At 39.7% G+C, this 22935-nt stretch overlaps 1 protein-coding gene across 1 annotated transcript in view; it reads right to left on the reverse strand.

Annotated features, from left to right (window-relative positions):
* The window catches only part of USH2A (usherin), a gene marked incomplete at both ends in the record, with an annotated part of 554530 nt that overhangs the window by 100717 nt on the left and 430878 nt on the right, over positions 1–22935 (reverse strand). Inside the window, 5 exons of the mRNA XM_081039194.1 lie at positions 3841–4039; positions 5890–6044; positions 6580–6777; positions 11671–11875; positions 14658–14881. Of these exons, the coding sequence (XP_080895320.1) occupies positions 3841–4039; positions 5890–6044; positions 6580–6777; positions 11671–11875; positions 14658–14881 (981 nt within the window). The remainder of the gene's footprint in view (positions 1–3840; positions 4040–5889; positions 6045–6579; positions 6778–11670; positions 11876–14657; positions 14882–22935) is intronic.

Raw genomic sequence — 22935 nt, forward strand, 5'->3', positions numbered from 1 at the left:
AATCCCTTTAGGAAGAATTTCTATATTTTGTGATATTGATGGTTAAAGACATTCTCTTTTTTTCCAAATGTGATGTGTACGTTATCTGTCGCAGTACATGGATACTACCTTTGCTGCTACTATGGACATGGTTAAGGTTTATGCTATTTTAGCACAGGACGTTTTCATGAGCTTCTAAGAGGATGGGAACGTAAGGCAAACTGTTCTCCCCTTGCTAACTTAATGCTGATGAGTCTTCTCTTTTAAGTAAAATGCAATGATGAGCAACTTTTAATGAATTATTTTGAAAACATTTCCCCTAGAGTTAAGAGACATATAAGCCCTTAATATAACTGTTGAAGAGGCCATGATTAATTCATTTTGTTCTCAGTGGCCCTAATTACTTAGTTAATCCCTCTCCCCTCTCCTCAATCCCCATGCTGACATCAGGAGGCTCTCGTATAAAGTAGTGGTAGCCCAGAGTGAAACAATCCCTCACTGACATCCCAATTGTTCTGTACAGGCTGGTGGCCATGTTTAGTAATAAGTGATATGAAAAGGTCTTTTATTGACAAGCTGCCATGCGCTGTTTGCATTAGCGAATATGAGACGATGATGGCTGGCTGCTCCTTCTCCCCATGGTATTCAGCTCAGTGAGATAGCAGAAAACGCTTCAGTTTACTTAAAGCATTGATAACACCTCTAAATAATTAACTGAGGACTTCCTGTCTTCAATTACTTAATGCTTTTTTTAACATCTTGAGAGGATTATAAGCAATTTATGGATTTCACATGATGAGTGCATTTGCCACTATTCCCACAAAGCATTTACGGGATCATGTTTCTAAAGCTTTGAGGTAATTAAAAATAAGTGTGGAGACAACGGAGATGAGGCAAGGTGCTCACTTCCCCTGCTGTCATTTCCAAGGACCTAGATTTTCAGGCTCCAAGAAGATTCGTGCTATAGCTTCATTAGTGTCCCACTGTTACTTAGGAAATGCCAAGGTTTTGGAAATGATGAGAAAATCAAACCATTTCTCCCACAGGGTTCAGGCAGCTCTTCGATCAAGCATTTGCGATGGAATGTGAAATACGTTTGATTATTTCAGTTCATCCCATGAACTCAATAAAACAGTCACTGACATCGTAAAATATCTCTGTACTGAATTTGGTCAGTCAGCTAACCAAGGACATGAATTTTTCCTGGCAGATAAAATGTGCTCACACTACACAGATCTCAGGTTTTAAATTATCTAATGCCTAGCACCATTCCTGTCCCATAGGAGTAGCATATGGGAGGTTCTGTACTTGGTCAGGTTTTGCTAAAAGAGGGTTTATTTCCTCATCTAACAAATAAATCTCTTTAGGGTGGTACTGCCAACTGAAGTACTCTTTAAATCTATCTAGAACAGCACAGAGCGATGAATTAAATGGATTTGAAAGGCTTCTTTCATTTCATAACTTTGTAAAAGTCAAATTATGTGGACAAACTTTAAAGTATTCTCATAAAAGTAGAATTCTGGCATCAAGCTATTTGTATGAAATTATCTCTGATGTGACAATATCCATTAAAAATGACAATGAAAGGAAGAACTGGTAGAGTGAAGGTGTCTTGTTTTTTTTTTTTTTAATCTTAGTAATTATTTTATAATTAATGAGGCACTCAATCCTGTTAGTTTGAACATTCCATTTGAATTCGGCGTGTTGGCATATGAATGCTGGTCTCTACAGTATGTAAACCGGCATAGCTGGCACCATTTCAAAGCCATTGACAACTATGTAGATAGATACTGTAAGAAGGAGGAAACACCTTCACCTTGTATCCCTGTTTCTTGTGAAACATTTACTGGTACAAAATCTTAACACGGCTTTCAAAATCCTGCAATTAATATTCCATTGTTCAGTCCTACCACTTCCTGTATAGAGCTCCATTGTAGAATCAGTTACACAGTATTTGTAACCTATCACTGTTCCCTATTCCTGGGATACTCTTAAGAGTACTCTTAAGAGCAGCAATTATGTTTAATTATTTTGGAGCACCAAGTATTCTATCTAGAACATGGCAAGCAGGCATCACATTTTGGGGGGAACAAAACAGCATTCCAATTTTCTTATAGGTGGCGGCCATGAATGCCTTAGACATTCCTTCCTAGTAGGTCTTTCTAAAGTGAATGTTAAAAAAATCCCTCACTTATCTTGGAGACATGCGATGAGAATCAAATGAGTCAAAATGCAAATGGTTCTTTAAAATTATAAAGTGCCAGATAAATGTAAGATTTCACTATGGAAAGCAATGTTATTTCAATTACGAGCAATGCTTTTCATTTTAATTGAAATAAGATACTAAGGGGCACATCTGATCATCTCACCTGCTAAGGGCTTTTCCCATCTCCATTATCATGGATTTACCTCCAAACCCTCAGATAAAGAACTCAGTGGGCTGGGCCACAAACATTCCTGAGGGCTCTTCTGCAGGCTTAGGGCATTTTTGGAAAACAGAGGACAATCTGTCAGTGAATGCTTGCTTGTATGTCAGGAATTGTGGAGTAAAGAGCAAATCATGATGGATTTATTCTTCCGTCTGTGTCATGCGGCCTTTACCTCCTCTAAGGAAAAACCGGGGACACTCTTGCAGGCTTTTTTGCACTCCTATGTGATTTGGTATTTCTGGTATCAATTCTCCATGCAAGGTGTGGGGTCCAAGCTCCACCCAGAAGCCTTTGGAGCAAGGCGGCTGACAATAGTGGCAAAGTAAAAGTTTGTAAACACTTGCATGTAGTCTCAGAAGCTAAACTTACACAGCTGTTTGGGAGGATTTATTATGATACTAAATAATGAACTAAGTTACCTGATATCACAAAGTACCCCCTTCTTTAAAATAGGGGTAGTAATTCTCCATACCCCATAGGATTACGATGAGACTCAAATTAGGTAGCATGTGCCAAATGCTTAGTATAGTAATTGGCATACGTTAAATTTGTTTTCTCCTCCATTTATTTGGCACCGACTGACATGTCAAGCATTGTTCTAGGTGCTAGAGGTACAGCATTGAACTAGGTAAAGAAGGTCTTTGCTCTCCTGGAGCTTACTTACATCCTCGTGCGGGGAGACAGAAAAAGGCTAGAGAACACACACAAAAATATCCGGCACGGAGAGGTCTACCATGAAAACGAAATATGTGATACAGTGAGAGAAGCTACGCTAGACTGGTAAGTCAGAAACGGCTTTTCTCTTCTTCAGAAGTGAGAGTCAAGCTAAAACATGTTAATTATTATTAGAATCACTACTAGTAATTACCTAACATTATACTATTATACTATACTATTATTATACTCTTGAAGCTAATTATAATAAACAATGATATCATAAATGATAAAAATAAGACAATTGCTATTAATTAATAACAAGTTGTCACAGCCAGTCAACTGTCAACTATTCTGTGTATTAATCACCTACCTAGTAGATAAAAGTTAGCCTCTAGCTGATTTTTCCCTGCCTTCTAGTACATCCTTGGTTACCCTAGTTCCATTATCTACGAGTATATCCTTGGGGAGTGAAAACGCATCTTACTGTTACTCTGGAAAAAAATAACAACAAAAAACTTAATATCCATGCAAAAACCCTACAGATAATGCATATCAAAGCCAAATATAAATTATTTCTGAAGTGATCTGCTGGTGTGGCTTATTGCTGCCAGTGTGGGCTCTTCTATTAGCGTGGATAAGTGGAATCTGACCATATGTCAAGAGAACACGTCCTTTCGAAGTGACCTCATATATCAAACACACACCCCTGGGATGCGTTGCCCCCCTAATCACAGTGACAGACTTTCCGGTAGGTTTTCCTTTTTTTTTTTTTTACCTGTGACCGCATGCTGCCTGCTGTCAGCCGTGTCAGTGTAGATGAGACCTGTCCCAAGCTGCCGGAGCTGGTACTCTTTAATGACGCCGTTTGGTTTCTCAGGGACAGTCCAGCTCACGAGCAGTGCCTCTGCACTGAGGGCTGTGATCCCAGCAGGCAGGACGCTGTGTGGAACTCCTTGGGTAGTAACTGCGACTACCTGAAAACACAGGAATTAAACCGCAATTTACTGTAATAGTGCACTAGGTCTTCTGATCAATGAGAATGTCACTTTTGTTTTAAAATGTTGTCATCTGGCCTGGCATATCATTAACAGGGGCTCGGAGAAGCAGTCCCCTTTTTGGATTCTTTCCCTCCCACCCTATTTAAACAATAAAATCTGACCTTGAATACATTACATAAGTCTTAGACTACCATTTATCACAACAGGTTCAACAACGATTCTGAAGGCAGAGTGCAGCTCTCAGTTTAAACAAGTAAAATCTGCCTGGCAAACCATCTTCCTGGAGAACTCCGATAACTCTCTTCCATATGGCCCATCAGTGTCTTTGCATTTTAACAGCCTGATTTTGTACATTTTAAACACCAGTAAATATGGAGCAAAACCCACATCTGAACTTGCTTGCATATAATATGCTTTGAACAGTATAAATGGGCAGACTTTTTTTCTCTACTCTTCCTATGATACCCAGGATGGCTTTATGGTGTTTGCACTGATGTTCTAGTAAAAGGATCAAGTGAGAAGAAATTTAAAAAAGGATAAATACCCCAGTTATTTGCTCAAAATCATCAAAATATAACTTTGGATGAAAATGGGTTGCATGTGGGTTTTTCCCCCACATAATTTCTGATTTCACTTTTTAACCGACTGTTTTGACATCTGGTAGGCATGAGCTGTGTCTGTGCAGAAAGCACAGTTTTTCTAGGACCGTCCGGATCATAACTTTTGATTGGGCCAATCAGCTGCCATCTGCCTCCGTGGTGACGTGCTCAGTGGTGACGTGCTCAGAGGTGTTTCCGGGGACTGCTGAATAAGAAGCTGAACGTAGTCTCACTGTTTCACTCGGATGGTTCTTGCACAAGTGTGTGAAAATGCTGCTCTGAAGTGTGAACTACATGGACAGAGTCAGTGCCGACGAGATCGACTGCTGTGAATGGCTCTTTCTTTGTTTTCCTCCTAAACCGTTTGGTGGTGTCTTGCCCGTCTCCTTTGCGAGGTTGTCTTCCTTCATTTGGTGGCCTTCCACAATGCTCACCACCCATGGTCTTCTGCTTAGATGGCTGTATTCAAACACCGCACTTTGGATTCCCTCAGACATCTTTCTAGCAGACGCCAGTCACTTCTTAATTAAGCTTCTGACTAGAGGCTTTCACTTAAAGTGCCAAATCATATTTTCTTCCACCACTCTGCTATCTGCTTCTCCTCATAAATATATATTTAAAAACTTTAAAAATTCTGATCTTTACTTTTAACTTTTTTAAAAAGTCCTGTCACTTTTGTCCTTTAATATCTGTTGTCGCTTTCTGATAGTCTCCATTCTGATCCCTGTTGCCTGAGTTCAGTTCTTTACCATTTCTTGCCAAGGCTGTTGGAGAAGGCTTAGAACCATTTTATTTTCTGTGCCAGGCTCTTTTGCCCTTTTCTCTGTTTTTCGAGAGCAGACAACTTTTGTTGAAATGGCATTTAAACAGAAACCCTTTTAATATGAGTACTATTTGGGGGAATTATTATAGATTTATGGAAGAACATCTAAAACGAGCTGATGGACAAAAAGTGTGATAGAAAGGATATATTGGTCCAATGTGTTATGGTGGTTGTTGTTTGTTTGTTTTTCATGAAATGTTGATATTTGGATCTTTCTTCCAGGGATTTCTCCTTTCAGGCATAAGTGTCAGGACTCAGTTGAGATACCACCTGGATACCCTACTTAACATGACCCTCAGGGGAACATCATATTCTGTCACTGGAAAACTCAAGTCACCACCTGGACATTCTAATGGTCTTCACCCCAGGTACCCCTTTCCACAGTTCAGGCAAACCCCCCTCACCTCGCTGCTGGCGGCACAGCCAGCAATTGTGCAGGCTTTCAGCTGGTATGAATATTCCTGAAACGGTTGGATTCCTTCTGTATCAGAGAAGGTTAACGATGTTCCCCGAAAGCGTTCGATTCCATTTCGGAGAAGAATGTAGTAAATGATAAGACCTAAGTGAGGCAGAGAAATGCCTGTATTTGAGTGACATAGTCTTTTGACTATTGGCAAACAACTTACATGCCTTAGAGTTCTGAAGAAATGGGACGATACAGCATTACTTGATTTTAATTTGCTATGATTTCGCTATGTTCAAGTTGCTGTTAATTATACGCACTCTTATGGAGGATGCAAATTCTTGACATCGCTAATCATTTATGTTTATTTCCCCCCACTAGCAGACAGATTTACTTGCAATATTAAAACTAGTTTGCTTTCCCACAACACACTTTGCTTATTTTAAAGTAGGTCAGATATATCTAAGATTCAAGGAAAAAAAAACACAAAACACCAAACACCGGGGCTCAAAATTTACAAGGGCTCTTTCACAAAGTGAATGATTAGCTGGTACAGACCTAAAAGTTCACTTTATCAGGAAATACCTGTTAGGGGTTCAATGCATGCCCGTTAAATGTAGATTACACTTATTTCAATTTCCTTATGGATTTAAGGGACTATGTTATTTCTATTTTAAAAGTAGCTTTGTACCATTCGATCGTATAGGTTTTTTCCAGCTTAAGAGTATTCCGTCTTCGAGATTATCCATTTTGATCCATCGAGGGGGGCTCACTCCTTGAGGCACATCTTCCTTCGTGCTGGTTCTCACAGCTTTGCTGAATCCTCTCCCGTAGCCATTCCATGCATACAGCCGATACTCATATGTCGTGTAGGGCTCCAGGGTCTCATCTACAAAGATACACATTGAACTGTAAAATTATCTTTAAACTTAATATTTTTTACCATCATGCTGAAAAAAAACATAAAAATCTTTAAACTTAAAAAACAATGCTGAATATTCTAACTCTATCATGCGTAAATAAAACTCGAATGCCTTGATTTTCTTAATTATAAAATTTTTACATGCTTCATAGATGCAGAGATGTGGAATTTTACAGAAATAAAATTCACCTTTTCTGACAAGAGAAACGTGGATACATTAAAGAAACTATTCAAAAATAAAGCCCTGGACTAATGTACCTTAGATGTGAATACTTCACAAGTTCACATTCCCTTTACTTCTAAATGAGTCAGGTTCGCCAACATTCTTTTATGGTTTCATTATTATAAATTTCATCAATTATTACAGTGTTAATACAATGTTTCCCTGAAACTAAGACTGGGTATTATATTATTTTTTGCTCCAAAAACAACATTAGGACTTATGTTCAGGGGATGTCACCCTGAAAAATCATGCTAGGGCATATTTTCCAATTAGGTGTTATTCTCAGGGAAACATGGTATTACTTTATTAAAGTTGTATATGAATTATAATACAGTTGTTATGAGATACAGAACTTGAAACTTAGTTCATCATGGTTAGTGAGTAAAAATGATTCACACTCCTCTTCCACCAAGCCAGAACTGAGACCAAAAGCAAAAACAACCAATCTAATTAAAACAACAAAACCAATTTGCTGAGCTTTTTGGACTGGCAAAAATTGTATTAGCTAATCATCTACATGATTCACTCATGCCCCAAAAGTCTCAGTTCAATTTTAAGCTTTAATAATTTCAGAAGTACAAATGCTACAAATTTATAAAAAAAAACACAATCAAAAACTTAATTATTTAAATCTATTTTCCACTTACTTTTGTAGTTTTGAATATGTATATATGTATGCGTGAATGTATACAATTGCATGTGCATGAATATGTGTATGCATGCATGTGTGCATGTACGAGTATATGTCTGCAGGTACACATGTATGTGCGAGTGTACATGAGTATATATATATATGTGTGTGTATGTATGCACACATGTATGTATGTATGTATGTATGTATTTACATATGTATGTTTGTGTGGAAGAACAGAGCAGAGGTCCCCCTCCTTGGCTGCCTGGATAATCTGCTTTATCTTCATTTCTGCATGGGATTAATTCTCAGTCCATCCACCTGGCTTATTTGACCAAATTCTTCTTACATGCACTTCCTTATAATTAACCCTGTGCTGACTACTTTACAGAATTAGTATAAAGATAAAATGCAATAAGTAATATGGCAGAACTTCATAAAATGTAAATCGCTATACAAGTGTAAGGGATTATCATCTCTCTATATATTCTCTGGTAAAAAGTTACATGCCCCTCATTACCTGTGATGACCACCAGCGAGTCCCCAGATTCGCCTTCTATTCTAGTCAGAGACCTCTTGTCTAGAGACTACATTTCCCAGTTTTCTTTGCAGCTTGATGTGGTCACATGACTCACATCTCAACAAGGGAAGGGACAGGGAAGTGATACGGGCAACTTGTGCATCACCCTCTAAAGAGGAAATCACTTGCCTTCTATTGCCATTTTGGTCCCCTTCTGATGGGCTGGAACTAGGATGCTGTGGTAACTCAAGCCACACCATGTGGATGAGGGCATGTCCTGAAGTGTGATGAGCCACAAGATGGAAGGAATCTGGATTCTTGAAAAACTGTGGGGCTGAGATGCCCAGCTCATCCACCTACCCACAGATGGTCATTATCTTGCTGGATCTCTTTGCTACAGCAGATTAAAGTTTCCATTGCTAACGACTGCTATCTCATACCCTTCAGCCCACATCACCGCTTCTAATTTCAGTGGCCACAGGTCTCCGAGCTGCATTCCTCTTGTTTTCTCCATTGTTTTCCTTCTGCTCCTTTTCACTCTTTCATCTCTTATGCTGTTTCTTTGTTTTCCTGTAAGGCCTGTTCTTTCAACAATGCTCTCATCCCATGAAGACATCATTTTATTAAAAGCATCATTATTTTACATAAAATGAATCACTTGCTGAAATTTTGCCTTTCCTCAATCTTTCTCTTTTTTCACAGCTTTTCTTTTTCCTTTACCAAAATCTCCAATTCCTTTGATTTTGTTTAACTTATCTCAGAATTATTCTGTATGTTATATGGAGTCAGTCTTCTAGTAACAGAGGGTTTTGGTATTGGGGAGGTATGGATGTTCATTATTTACGTGTTAATTGCTTAATTGTCCCCTACATATTTGTCTTCAATCATTGCTTTCACTGACAGAGTAATCCTTCAAAAATGCATATATGATTCAGTCCTTCAATCGCTTGAAAAGCTCTAAGCAAAAGGTACTCACTGCTGTGTAAAGATGAGCTCTGTAGTGTGCCATAGGAGGCCTTCCTAATTCAACTCTTTGCCTTCTGTCTACTGCTCTCGCTCTCCCACACTGTCCTATATCCATAGTGATGGCCGGTCGCTTCTCAAACTTGCTGGGCTTTCTCTTGATTCCTGTGCTTTGCATACACAGTTCTCTCTGCCTGGCCTGCCTTCCCTTAACCCAAGAGGCTCCCATTTGCCCTCTGGTTCTCAGAGTTCAGGAACAGTATCCTGAAGTCTTTCCTAACCTCTCCAGTCTGGGCTACGTGCCCTTGCGATACTCTTCAAAAGCATTCTATGTTTCTTTACATCATAGCAGTTGCAGGCACACCATTTCTTATATGACACTGTGATTGTATATTATTTTCCTTCCTCTTTATTTAGGCTGAAAATTCCAGATGGAAATTCTTGTTTGTCTTTAGAGCTGCCATTCCCAGTACAGTGACTGGTTAGTAGCAAGGATTTCATGAATATTTTTTGATGAAATGAATGGCTATATGAATGAATGGATTTTAGTCAACTAGTGGTGCCAGCTTCTAATTGTAAGTTTCTAAAATAGGCTGACAGTCTAAATTGGTCTCAGAGGAATTTGTTTTAGCATCACTTGAGCACTTAATTATTTCATGGAAAAGAAAATTTTATTTTTCGCATTACTAGTATTTTCTGGCAGGCAAAAGTATCTGAAATATGGATGTTAAAATCCCTCATAATATCCTATCAGTAGGTGTAAACATCTATTCTCTTCCAAAGAGGGCTACTGCAAATGTGTTTCAAAAGACTTCCAAAATTTTGACCTTGAACACAAAGGGAAGATAAAAGCAGTAAACTATCTTAGCTGGAAACCCAATCCCTGTAAAATGAGGGTGTCGTGCGAGGCACCCTGCTTGCTCTGCCATTTGTTGTGTGGGGTGGCCTGTGGAACCTCCTGTCCCACTCCCCACATAAGAACGCAGGATGTGGTGAGGCCAAAAAGGAACATCCACGGAGCCACAGATGGGGGCGTCATACTACTATAGTCTCACTGGCAGCTGGATCCACATGACAGCAATGTGCTGTCCGCTTCTCTGCCTGCCAACCAACCAACTGACCAACCAACGCAGTTGCGGCAGTTATCAGTTGCTAATTGGCTAACTGGTTACAGCTGATGGTCAATTAGCCACAGCTGATGGCCATCTACTACCTGAGTCAGCACCTTTCCATGTGAGGCCGAGAGCCTGGAAACTGCTCTCTAGGACTTTGTCCCCTCAGAGGGTCTATCATTTAAACTTGTAACTGGGAGTGGGAGGAGACTGGAGCGTCAGACAAACTATCCCCTATCCTGAAGCTTTCCCTAATTAAATGCATTGCAATGATTATTTTTTGTTTGCGTACAGTGTGCTAAATCCAAACATGAGGTGAAAGTAAACAATGTGTCCTATTCATATAGATATGTGTATCCAGTAGGATATATGGGACGCGTGTCCAAATGCACATGACACACGCAGACATGGTGAACATCACAGAGAGAGGGGACTGGACTTGGGAAGCCTGAACAGGGGACACAAGTCGCGACCTAGGCCTTGAGTGTATGCTGACAAAGGACATTCCAGGTGGAAGGGACAGGAGTAGGAGTTTTCCAAATCTGCCACTCTTAAAGATGGCGTGGTTTCAATCTCACTTCTTACCACAGCAAATTACTTTCATCGCAGATCTAACCCTCAGTCTCCTATTAAGAATGTTTTTTTGTTTACTTTTTAGCTTGCTTGTATTATGCCACTTAAATGTATTATATTTGACTCTAGATGATGTATGTGTACACATACACCCTTAGTTTTTCAAGAACAAAAAGAAAACTCTGTAGGGACCTAAGTAAATGAGAACCTGAGAACCACCGTTTTGGACTAATTCAGTCTGGCCAAGATGGGGCTTGGAGATTACTATGTTCATTAATGGTGTTCCCAAGACGATGGTCACATTGGGGAAACAACAGGCTGCAGGAGAGTAGTCTCTAGCCCCAGACCCGTGATCAGGAAAGGGAAACTGACTACACTGAGCAGGTAACCTCATCCTCAAAATAACACTGCTCTATCTTATGATGAGATAGGTTTCTTCCTCTTTTCTGTTTTCAACTGTAGCCACATTTATTCCTTGCATTTATTGAGAGCCTGCCTTCAACCTTTGGAGTAAGAAAATTCATTCTCCTGACAATTAACTGGATATGCCCCAAAAGGACATACAACTTATTTTTTGGTCTCTGTTCTTCCTTCTTTATAGATTTACTTTAAAACTGCATACATCTTTGTTTAAAGTTAGACTTTAAAAAATATGTAAACTACTAATTTTGAACAAATCCAGACTATGCCTTTAAATACCCTGTAACTAAAGGGTAATTAAAGTGTGACGGAATTAACTGATACTAGGTTAAGAAGGGAGGTGATGTCAGAGTGAAATCAACCTGCATTTCAGCAGCTTTTCCCTCTGCAGCCAGGGCAGGAGGTCACTTTCCGTTACCTGTGAAGGAGAGCGTGCTTACACTTCCCGTGTGAACAGTCTCTTCGGCAGAGGAGCACATTCCACCCATCGACGCCTGCTCTGTGGAACCATGAGGTCCTCTGATGACACGACAACTGTGGCTGGTGAGGTTGGAGTCACAGCTGCCGCAGAGTGCTGTGGCTTCCACGGGCACTGGGCATGGAGTCCTGCAGTCTCTGGTTTCCTGAGCCAGGTGGTAGGGGTGGGGAGAGAGGATATTACAACTCCATTTAGACATAGGTGGGGTCGATTTGTACAACTTTCAAATGAATTTTTCTTCCACCAAGTTCACGAATGGATATCTCAAAATTCATAAAAAGAAATGCAGGCAGTTTGTATTCTAGAAGGAACACTTAGTTTGAAATGACACAGATTTGGATTCAAAACTCCACTTTTACAAGTTCCTAGTTCTGTGACCTTGAGCCAAGTCACTTATACTTTCAAAGCCTCTGCTTCTCCAGTGAGAAAATGGAAATTTAGCATGCAGGTTTGTTGGGGAATGAAATGAGGTAACACCGGAAAATGCCTGGGACTCAATAGATACACGACAGGTAATAACAGTGGTCGTTGTTTTATTGCTGTTACTTTGACACTTTCCTAAAGTTCCTAATGGAGTTTTAGAGAAAATAAAGAACCTGATATTTGAGGATTCTCACTTCTTGTCCTGTTGGGAAAGTTGGACTTACAAAAAGTATTCCTCATCCAAGTTGTAGAAATTCCCAGTAGCTCATGAACTGTCATTACAATCATTATCTATATTTGTAAACATTTTCTCTGATGAATCTCTGGTTTTTATAGTTATTGGTAAGTACAAGTATATTCTAATCTCAGAAAGTGAAATACTCCTTCATCCCAAAGCACAGGATATAAAAACACAGCAATATCCTTACTGTTCAGAACTCTATTCCCCCTTCTCTTTATATAGGTAGCATCACATTTTGCTATTTAGCATATTTTGTTACTTCAAATTGATCTGTATTCAACCCCTCTCTTAACAGATAATAAGTTAAATTATTCTCCCAAAGCGAGGGCAGTCAAAATAAAGTTGCTTCAGAAAAACAGAGTAGGCTTTCAATTTAAATATGATGAACTGATCACCTTTATTTATCACCAATTCCTCTTACAGCTCATCCCATAACAATAAAGGACTATAGAAAGCTGAAGGAGACAGGGAGGGAATTAACACACACAGGACAACTCAAAGGTTTTGGGGAGCTGGGGAATAGACGGATGTGGCAGAAAGAATGCCACGTACTCAGTGATGGCCATGTTTGCCTTTTCTTTCTGGGATTCTAGACTTTCAAGCCTAGCTGCAATACCACGTGACTAGAGCCACGTGACTAGAAATGTCTATGTAGCTCTTGTACAGAAAGGATGCATCATGCATGCAGGAAAGGCCCATACATATGTAATCACCTGCTCTCTCCCCCTTTCCACTGTGACCTCAGTGCTGTGTATGAAGCACTAGCAGATGGAAGGGGCTCGGTTCCTGGGGCGTTGCTTAGAGGAGAGCTATCTACCTCACACTGCATTGTAATGTGAACAATTAAAAAGAAAAAGAATTCTGTGGAGCCATTCCATGTGTGAGTACATTTGCTTTTATCTCAGCATAGCTTAGCATGTCCTGGCTACAATACAAAGTTGGGTGTTGCCTTGATAACAACAAACCCCTCAAATCTGTAGCACTGGCTTAGTGGTAAACCAAGCAGTGGCACAGAAACACCTACTGGGGAGTCTGGGAAGTTGGGGTGCTCCGTCATGTCATGGCGAAAAATTTGGTCAGTTGATGCCTGGTCAAAGCCTGCCGAGTCCACCTGAGGTCTCAGCTCTAAGGGAAGAGGTCATGAGCTAGAACGTTAGGAGCATGTGTGTGTTGAGGCTAGTTGCATTTGGCAGAGTTTTCCAAAAGGAGATATGCTTAGGAAAGAATTGGTGAAATTAAAAGGAATGGAGAAGGTCCACTGGAAGATACAGGTCTGGTGCCAGAGTGAGAAAATGAAATAAAAGTCTGCTTATTGCACAGTGAGAACTCCAGCCCTGTTTCTTACCCAATCGCTCATACAGTGGCAGCCAGGCATATATCCCACCCCAACCTAGGATAGCTAATTAAGGGTAGTCAATTAGGTATACTTGCTAAGGATTCTTGGTATTGTGATTCCTTGACAAAAAGCCACGCTGCCACACAATTATCCTACTCATGGACACCTAGGCACAGAGAGTTTCAATCAACCACCAGTGGAAAGAAGAGATTTAAAAACAAAGGGGAAAAAAAAGCAAAAAGAAAAACTCAGAGGAAGCCAAAACAAAGCAAGGAAACGAAGAAAACTAAAACATTACCAAGTAAACAAAATGAGACAACATGGTAAGTTTCCGAAGTCCTGCTCAAGTGTAATGCTCACACATATGACGAGGCCTCATGTGGAACATCTCAGCATATAAACACAAATAATTACACCCCGCCGGGTATAACCCCTACTCACTTTTGGGGTTGACAGCGACCTTTGCTCACCTGGGTCTCAAGGAATATGGTGTAAAAACAGCTAAGTGAATCTGCTGGATCTAAGGTCTCCATCAAAGAAAAGGAGTGGGGTACCAAAGAAAAGGTGGCGGGCCTACAGGGAAGAAGCCTGAATGTCCCTCCGTTTCCATCCAAGCATCCAGTGGAATGAAACGAGGCCCCAGAGGACATGTGCTGGCTCTTGAGGGCACAGAGACTTTCAGTCTTGCCCGAATCTGAAGTGCGGGGTAGAGCTCCCGGGGAACAGCTAATCATTATTAATTCCTTTAGAATTCATTGCAAAAACATCAATCATAGTGAACTCATTTGGTATTAATATGGATGTAATGCGAAAATGAATAATGCACACAGGAGTTTTTATATTCCTATTTTAGAAAAATAGTTATGAACAATGTATCGCACTCTCCATTGTCAAATCAGTGCCTCTGAGAAGTTTTCTATCAATTACCTTCATCATCATTCCAGTTGAAATCTTGTCAGAGCAAACATATTTCAAAGGATTATATCCAACTCCATTACAGCATCTCTGGCTCTTTGGAATAAGTTCAGTCTCACAGCATTTTACTGGCACCGGGTCATTCTTTTTAACGTGTGCTTTAGACTCTCCACTGGAAGCTGGGCAGCATATGGTATGTGACACATTCACATAATCCTGCCCACAACAGAACATCCCTGCAACGATAAAATGTTATATATGAATATGAAATTTAAAAAAGGGAAGAAAACTGAGGGTGCTATAAAGCTTGGTATAAAAATGTCAGACTCAGGCAGTTGCTGAAATGGTATAATACTGAAGGTAGCATTCCCCAACCAAGGTGATTTAAATGTGCAGTGAGGGGTCCTCCTTATCGAAGGCACTAGACACTAATTAGCTAAAGAACACACAAGAGGAAGTGTTCCAAATTCATTCAGAAGGGCTATGCTTCTCCAAGCTCCATAAAAAAAGCTCTGATTTCTGTCATGAGAATTGCCTGCCCATTTTGTGATGATAACATCTTCTGGCAGAAGGACAGGTACTTAAAAAAGAGGGACTCAGAAGAACTGTCTAGAAATTCACAGGGGAGGAAAGGTCACCCAAGCACTCTGGGATGAGAGGCCAGACAGAGTAGAGAGGCAGTACCATTCTAGACCTGAAGACACTACAATAGGAGTCTTGTGAGACTTTGCCTGACTTGTCATTGGCTTTGTTGTGTTTTTTTTTTTTTTAAACATTTTTTAAAACATTTTTTTAAATTAGTTTCAGGTGCACAAAACAATGTAATAGTTAGACATTTATCATGTATATCCCTCACACAGTGACAACCCCTTCCCCCCATCCACTACCCCTCTGACATTGCACACCGCCATTACATTTCTACTGTCTCTATTCCTAAGGCTGTACTCTGCCAACATTTGCTTTTTGTCAATCCAGCAGCCACCGTCACCACTGTTTCTTCATGAGATGGATTTACATCCCTTGAGCATGCTCACTATTCAGGTGAACCATTCAGTTACCGTATTTTAAACTACACGGTATCCTAGACACATCGCTAGACGTGGGTAAGAGGTGGGGGGCAGTGGCAGAAAGACCCTGCCGGGAGCATCACGGAGCTCTGCATCTCCAGGAAAGACACCTCTGCCTGAGATACCGACTAGATCATTCAGTTCCTTCCCTAAGAGATACAACAGAAATTCAGACAGAAAAGCCCAAGTAAATAAACAATACTCTAGAGTCAGATTAAGCTCGAAATGACGGTGCCCATACTCCAGCCCACACTGCTATCATATTAGAATTGATATCAATTTATATAGGAGTACGGTGTGATGAATCATTTATTTTAATTAGAACTTTGTTTATTTATTATCAGTCCTCACTAATAACATAAAGAACTTCAACTTCAAAGTGCCCTGGGGTCCTGAAGTATTTAATCCGGTCTTGTACAAACACCTACATTATGAAAGATGCTCCTAGTAACAGACCAAGGAATTTTAAGTACTTAAAAAAAATCATTTAAAGTAGACACTGGCTTGGTATGTGCCTTAAGAAAGATGTCTATCCACACATGACTTCAAAGAACCTTCTCATTGATCTTCCCATCTTAAAAACTATCTCCCAATTATTTAAACAAAAGCATTTATGATTAATGATATAGACATTGGTTATAACTGAGTTTTGACATGCCATATTTAAATGTGATAACTGCTCAAAGTCATTGGTTTAAAAGTAAACTGTTTGCTTTGGAGCTTTGTTATTATTTTCAGTTGTTTTAACATTTCCAGGAAGTTGTCTCAAATAAATACACATAGCAGGGCCATCGTTGTAGCCTGAATCTTGATCATGATGGGTAAAAATCACAGACAGAGAGAGCGCGAGAGAGAGAGAGATTCACAACTTCAACTTTTATATCATTTGGAAATTTTTCTGCTGCCTTCATTAAGACATTTAAATACCAACTTGGATTTTTCACTGTCTTTTTTTTTCTCTCTAGCAGTTTTCTTAAAATAATTTGAGTTTCTATTTTAAAGAAAAATCAAAATCTGAAAACGGGCCCTATAGGGAGCAGAATGCATTCCCCCTCTCCATTCCCAAATTGCCTTATGGTTTTACCATGCTTCAAGTATAAAATCAAAATGCAGACATTGACCTAATTCGAAATTCCTAATCAGTCATCTGATCGCTCTGAGGGACTCTTGACAGGTTAACTAAAATTTTGATAATGAACTGTTTTTACACTAGAAAAAAAATGCTTTCTTTCACGAAGAGCTCCGTCTTTGTTTCACTGAATTAAAATTTTCAGCCCAGATTTCACTCACATAACAAGAAGTGACTCCCTTTGCCGTTTCTTTGGTAAACCATTACTTCTTTAATTATTATCAACCTTGTTCCAGTGTGATAAATTGCTAATTACTTAATACCCTAATCAGCGTTCATTCTTTGCACAGATAAACTGTGACAGTGCCATTAATTCAAATAGTAATTTCGCTTAATGGCCAGAACGGCACACCAGATTTTTATGCAGCATTTTCTGAAGACTGCATCCATCACTGCAATATTCTGACATAAAGATGTCTGACGTGCACTAACTCACTTAGGGAGAGCAGCTGTTCCAGAGCAGAGTTTGGTAGTAATTCCCATAGTGCATCACTTCAGCATGAATGAGCTGCAAATTCAGAGACAGACAATCTTCTGAAACTGCATTGCAATAACTTTTGACCCCTACCTAATTTATCACATGTAGCACTTGACTTTTGAACTTTGACACACAGCACGCACAATTTTAAATATGCCCAAGGAAAAACAAAATAGGTGATGGATCACTGATGGATTGATCTATTTTTCTAGAGGCTCTTCCTTAAATTTGTGCCAAGGTGGAGTGTCTCTCTGAACAAGATGTAGGTGTTAATAAAGTGGTATAGTATGCATTGAAATATCAGGTGTTTAACATCAAACAGCATATTTATCCAGTGCATACCTATACAAGCAGCATAAATTTCCAATGGATAGCTTCCACTGTATTGGATACAACTGAGAAAATAGTAGAGAAAGGAATTTATTTTTTACTCACAGTGTTATGAATACTTCCAATATGTTATCAATGGTTATTTAATGGCCAGGGCTAAAACTGAAAGCATGTATAAACATATAAGGCTGATGAATTTCTAAATTGTTAAATGTGCAAAACACATGCTTAGTGTTTTTTTTAAAAAAGACCAACTATTATGAATCATACTGTTGAGATGAGATTAGTACAGTGGTAAAAAGACACAGTATGGACTATGACAGCTCACTGTGGAACTCTGGGATTGGTCATGGGGACCACATCGTAAGCCAAGGTATTACATTTTAAGCCTAGAAGAATGGCAAAATGAAAAAGGTCTGTGATTAGTCATTCTGAGGACAAACAGAATTGGTGGAGGAGCATGAAAGGAAAGCAAGGCAAGCTTGTCTCCACCAGTAGATGGCTTCACAGCTACCACAAAACTGAGAAAAGTACAGTAAAATGCTCCCCCAATTTTTATTAATTAAATCTTTATTAAATTTATTTGGGTGACAGTGGTTAGTAAAGTTACATAGGTTTCACGTGTACCTTTGTACATTGTCTATATATTACATTGTGTGCTTACCAGCCAGAGTTAGTTTTCTTTCCATCACCATCTATTTGACCCCCTTCACCCTCTTCTACCATCTCTCTCTCCTCTTCTCCTTTGGTAACCACTAAACTGCCATTTGTGTCTACGATTCTTTTGTTTGTTGGTCTTGTTTGTTGTTTTCAGTTTTATATGCCACATATGAGTGAAGCCATATTATGTTTTTCAAAAACTCATGATGTCATAGAAATCTTCCTGGGAAATATTCTTTCAGTACAACCTCCTGGGATGGAGTTCCGTGCTATCCTTCCCTCTTTGCAAAGCTCCCAGACCCCACCGGATAGAACAAATAGCGGCAGTCATGCATTCTGCTGAAGTCTGAGTCCAGGACATAAAAACTCAGTATCCTTTTCCAAAACAATTTCAACCGAGAGTTTTATATGAAAGTCTGCATGGTCAACATTCATAATAGAAATAAGGCAATAAGTTCCAAAGGTCTTTCATACTCAGTTTGTCATGGCTTAAAAACAAAATCCTGTCCTCTTGGAATGACAGACAAGCTTTAATTTCCATCCTTTAATACTAAACGATAAAATCAAATCCAACCCAAGACTAATGGCAGAAAGGATAAAACCATATAAGCAAACACTAAGGATAAAAAGAGTAATAAAGAGGGATGAAATATATGCAAAGAAAATGGCTAAGAATACACATCCACTGCAATGACGAGCATGACTTCCATGCCGAGATACCTGTCTAACACGCCTACACAACTCATCTGCCCAGAGAGAGCACTAAAAACATAAATGCTACCCCAGCACTTCTGTTCCAACAGCATCTGTTAATTCACTCCATTTATAAAATACATATTGACAAAGACAACTGAACTGGGACCGGGGAGATTTGATTTGGTGTGAGAAAGTCAATTCAATGTGATTTTGTTAAAGGGCTCCTGCAGGCAAATAAAAGAGTTTAAGTAATAAAGTACATAAAGAGATGTTTTACGAGCCAGCCCGGTCTTGTGGCAGACACACAATGCCAGGCAGTGAGAGAGGGCAGGCTTAGGAACAGAATTATGAAATCCAAACCCTCGTGGAGCAGGGATGGTGTTGCTAGGTTGAGGGAAAAAAGGGCCATATGGATACTCTGGAAGGTCATTAAGGTCACACTCATTAGGGGCGACAGGAGGGCGCGGCAGCAGAGAAGAGAAAAGACATGTGGCACGTCTATTTTCAGTGAAACCTGCAGGAAGGTCAACAGAATGGAAAGGTTTTTTTTTTTTTTTTTTTTTCCTCCTTAAAAATATCATTCCTTTGGTCTACTATGATTACCAGGGTTGGCAGAATTACAGAATATCATGAGAGACTCTAGAGCTAATCTGGATTCACGGGAGTTGAGTAATGTCACAATTTGATTAAGAAATATTTGAGTAGCATGGAATAGCACCTTGAAGTAAATAGAGAAGTGATTCTGAAATCTGGGCCTCGGGATGGACGTCGAGAGGGCATGGAATTGCAGTCAAATGTTTGTGTGCATTCTGTGTACTCGTATTGAAGTGACGGTCTGTAACGTTCCAAGATCCTGAAGGGAGTGGGTGCCCCCCCAAAAGATAAAGAAGCATTTTCCTAGTGGACAGTAAGTAATCTCCACTCTCTTTCTTAGAACACGTACATTGGACTTTTTTTGCAATAGTGTTCTAACTGACTCATCTTTCTTTCTCCTTCACATCCACTCTGCCACCCAAATCTAACTGAGCTCCTTAAATCACATTGGCTCTCTCCCGAGTACTAAATAATGTTCCAATCCTTTTGTCTGCTTGGATTTATCTCCCTCTATTTCCCTACACACCATGTACACCTCCAATAAACCCAGCAGCTTGCTCCTACTTGGACATGCTTTGCAGATTGCTAATTTCACACTTTAGCTCGGGCTATGCCCTTTAGCTACCTGTCGTTTTTCCATCCCCACGTCTCAAAATCCTACTCGTCGTTTGACGTTCCAATCCAGTGGTTTAGCTAGTTTCAGCACCTTGACTGCAGTGATCTCTCTGTCTTAAAAAATAAGTTACATGCATCATCTTACAGACTGTGCTTAACCTTACATTTCCTTTTCGTCTTGATGAAATTATAAGCTCTTAAGGATAAAAATGGAATGGAATCTTGGTCATTTTTACTCTCACAGAGCACCTAAAATGGTATCTTGTATATATTCATTTGAATATAGCCACCATACATATTTACCGGATGAAGGAATATGGCAATTGACAAAAAAAAAAAAAAAAGTCAACAGAAGAATAAAGATGCTAAAATGAGACGCTTTGCTGTTATTTTAAAACTCTGACGCATTATGATACGAGGATGGGGGTGGGGTGGGAGGGGGGACTTTTACCTGTCCCTCTCAATGACCATGGCTTTGTCTTTAATGGACCTGTTTTTAACTAATGCGTCTAAAGGAGGAAGAGCTACTCAGCTGGTTAATCATAGCACAGGATAACTAACAATTTGTCAAGATTTTCTAGTAGACACGGTTACTATGACTTAAAGGAATGGGTCTCAAAGTTTGGTCTCAGGACCCCTTCCACTTCTGTAAATATGTGAGGATTGAATAGCTTCTGTTTATTGGGTTATGTCTTCTGATATTTACTGGGTGGGAGACTAAAATAAATTTTTGAAATATGTATTTATGAATTGCTTTAAAATAATAACATATAACATGTTAACATAAATATTTATGACAAATATTTTCCAAACTAAGAAAAAATGTTAGTGAGAAGAATGACATTGTTTTCCATTTTTGCAAGTCTCTTGAATGTCTGGCTTAACACTGGGGGTGCCAAAAAAATGTATACACGTAACTTAAATTCATCTTTTGTTACCTGTATATATTGAATCTTACAATTTTAATACAGATTTTTCCTTTCTTAAAATGTGTATACATTTCTTTTGGCACCTTCTGTATCAGGAACTGAATTCTCATATCTGGTCTGCATTCAAGGGTCGTGATATCACATGGTATGTAATTGCTGGAAAACTCCACTCAGGAGAGCATGAGAGTACAAAAGGTGTCTGGTAGTTTAGTATTATTAAGAGAACAGTTTTGGTCTTACAGCCTCCCCTCACAGGCCTTGGAGACCCTGAGGAGTCCTGCAATTTGAAGGTCCCTGCCTTAGACCCAGACACTCATTCACAGTACCCCTCCTTCTAACTCGGGCACACATGCGGCGTGCAGTTAAAGGGCAGCGTTTCTAATGTCTTCTTTTCTGATCATCCAGAAACTGTTTGCAGCTTGGTGGTTCTATTATACTGGGCCTGCTCCTCCAACGTGCTAACTATTGACGTGGTATGGGTCGGAGAGTACCCAATGCGTCTCCAGGCATCAGAGTGCTCAGACAGGCTAAGAACACGGACTCTATCACCATTTGGATGGAGTTAAAATTTGTTCTTAGTCAAGGTGGCAAGAGATTCATGGGCAAATCTCCCAGCCACCCTGGCATTTAGGTGTCGACAGAGAGCTGCGTTCTAGTCAATGAAATGTGAATAACAACATGTGCGATCTCTAAACCTGGCCAAGAAAAACGTCCGCACATGTTATCCCATGCTCTTTTCCCCGCCTGGCTGCAGGGATAAAGACAACTTCCAGACGACCTTAGAAATTACCTGTTGAAAATGGTGGAACCTCCAACAGTCAGGACGACTGTGGGAAAGAGAGCTAGTCTGCAGACAGGTTCACACCTGAGTGCTATTCTGTGAGAAATAAACAAACCCCTATTGTAGTCGAGCCTTTATACATGATGAGGTTCATGTGTAGCCATAGTTAGTGTTACATGAAGTAACAAACACAGCCAGGGACCAGCCATGTGATTGGGGTAAGTTTATATAGTGTCTGTTAAAATATTTCTGCTTCCTCACATATAAAATGGAGATAATAACAGTATTTACCTCACAGGGGTGCTGTGAGGATTAAATCTGTCCATGTATACAGAACTTAGAACTTAACCTGGCAAACAATGAGCATGGGGCTTTGTTTACTGGTTGTTGTTGTTGTATTTTTGTCCTGTACCACTAGGAACAGCATTTAGCAAGTAAGCAGTGTCTAGGACACGCTGCCTGGACTGGATTCCTTAACGGGACTTTAGTTATCTTTAGAAGGCTAACCTCTAAAGTCCACAATCCATGAAGGACATTTCTGAAAGAGTGTCTAGTATCTAGTGTCTATGTGTCTAGTAGCTTCCTGTGTGTCACCTGATTTCATACAACATTCATTTTCAAAGAAGACCTTGGGAGGCTGGTTTCTGTTTGTTTTCATGTCTTTGTGTCAACTTTCTTGTTACCTTATAGTACAGATCTAGGTATCCTGTGCCATCGGTGAGGGAAATTTTAAATTCCCGGGGTCCATGAAATGTCCCAATTAAAACCCAATTCTGTTGTACGTAGGACAACAATGAATGATCACTATTTTCTGGGCAGTTGATGGAAATCAACAAAATGACAAGGTATATATGTTTGACAGCGTATATATGAAAAATCTTCCTCTAGATGTGCCCCGCTGGATTGGATTAAAAAACACATAGGATGGATTTGGGGTGGATTCCCAAATGTGTGACTTAAACTTCACAGCATAGTAAATGTCTCGCAATCGCACTCGATGGCTGTCCAAAG

This window comes from Rhinolophus hipposideros (assembly GCF_964194185.1).
Source record: "Rhinolophus hipposideros genome assembly, chromosome: 26".
NCBI classification, from domain to species: domain Eukaryota; kingdom Metazoa; phylum Chordata; class Mammalia; order Chiroptera; family Rhinolophidae; genus Rhinolophus; species Rhinolophus hipposideros.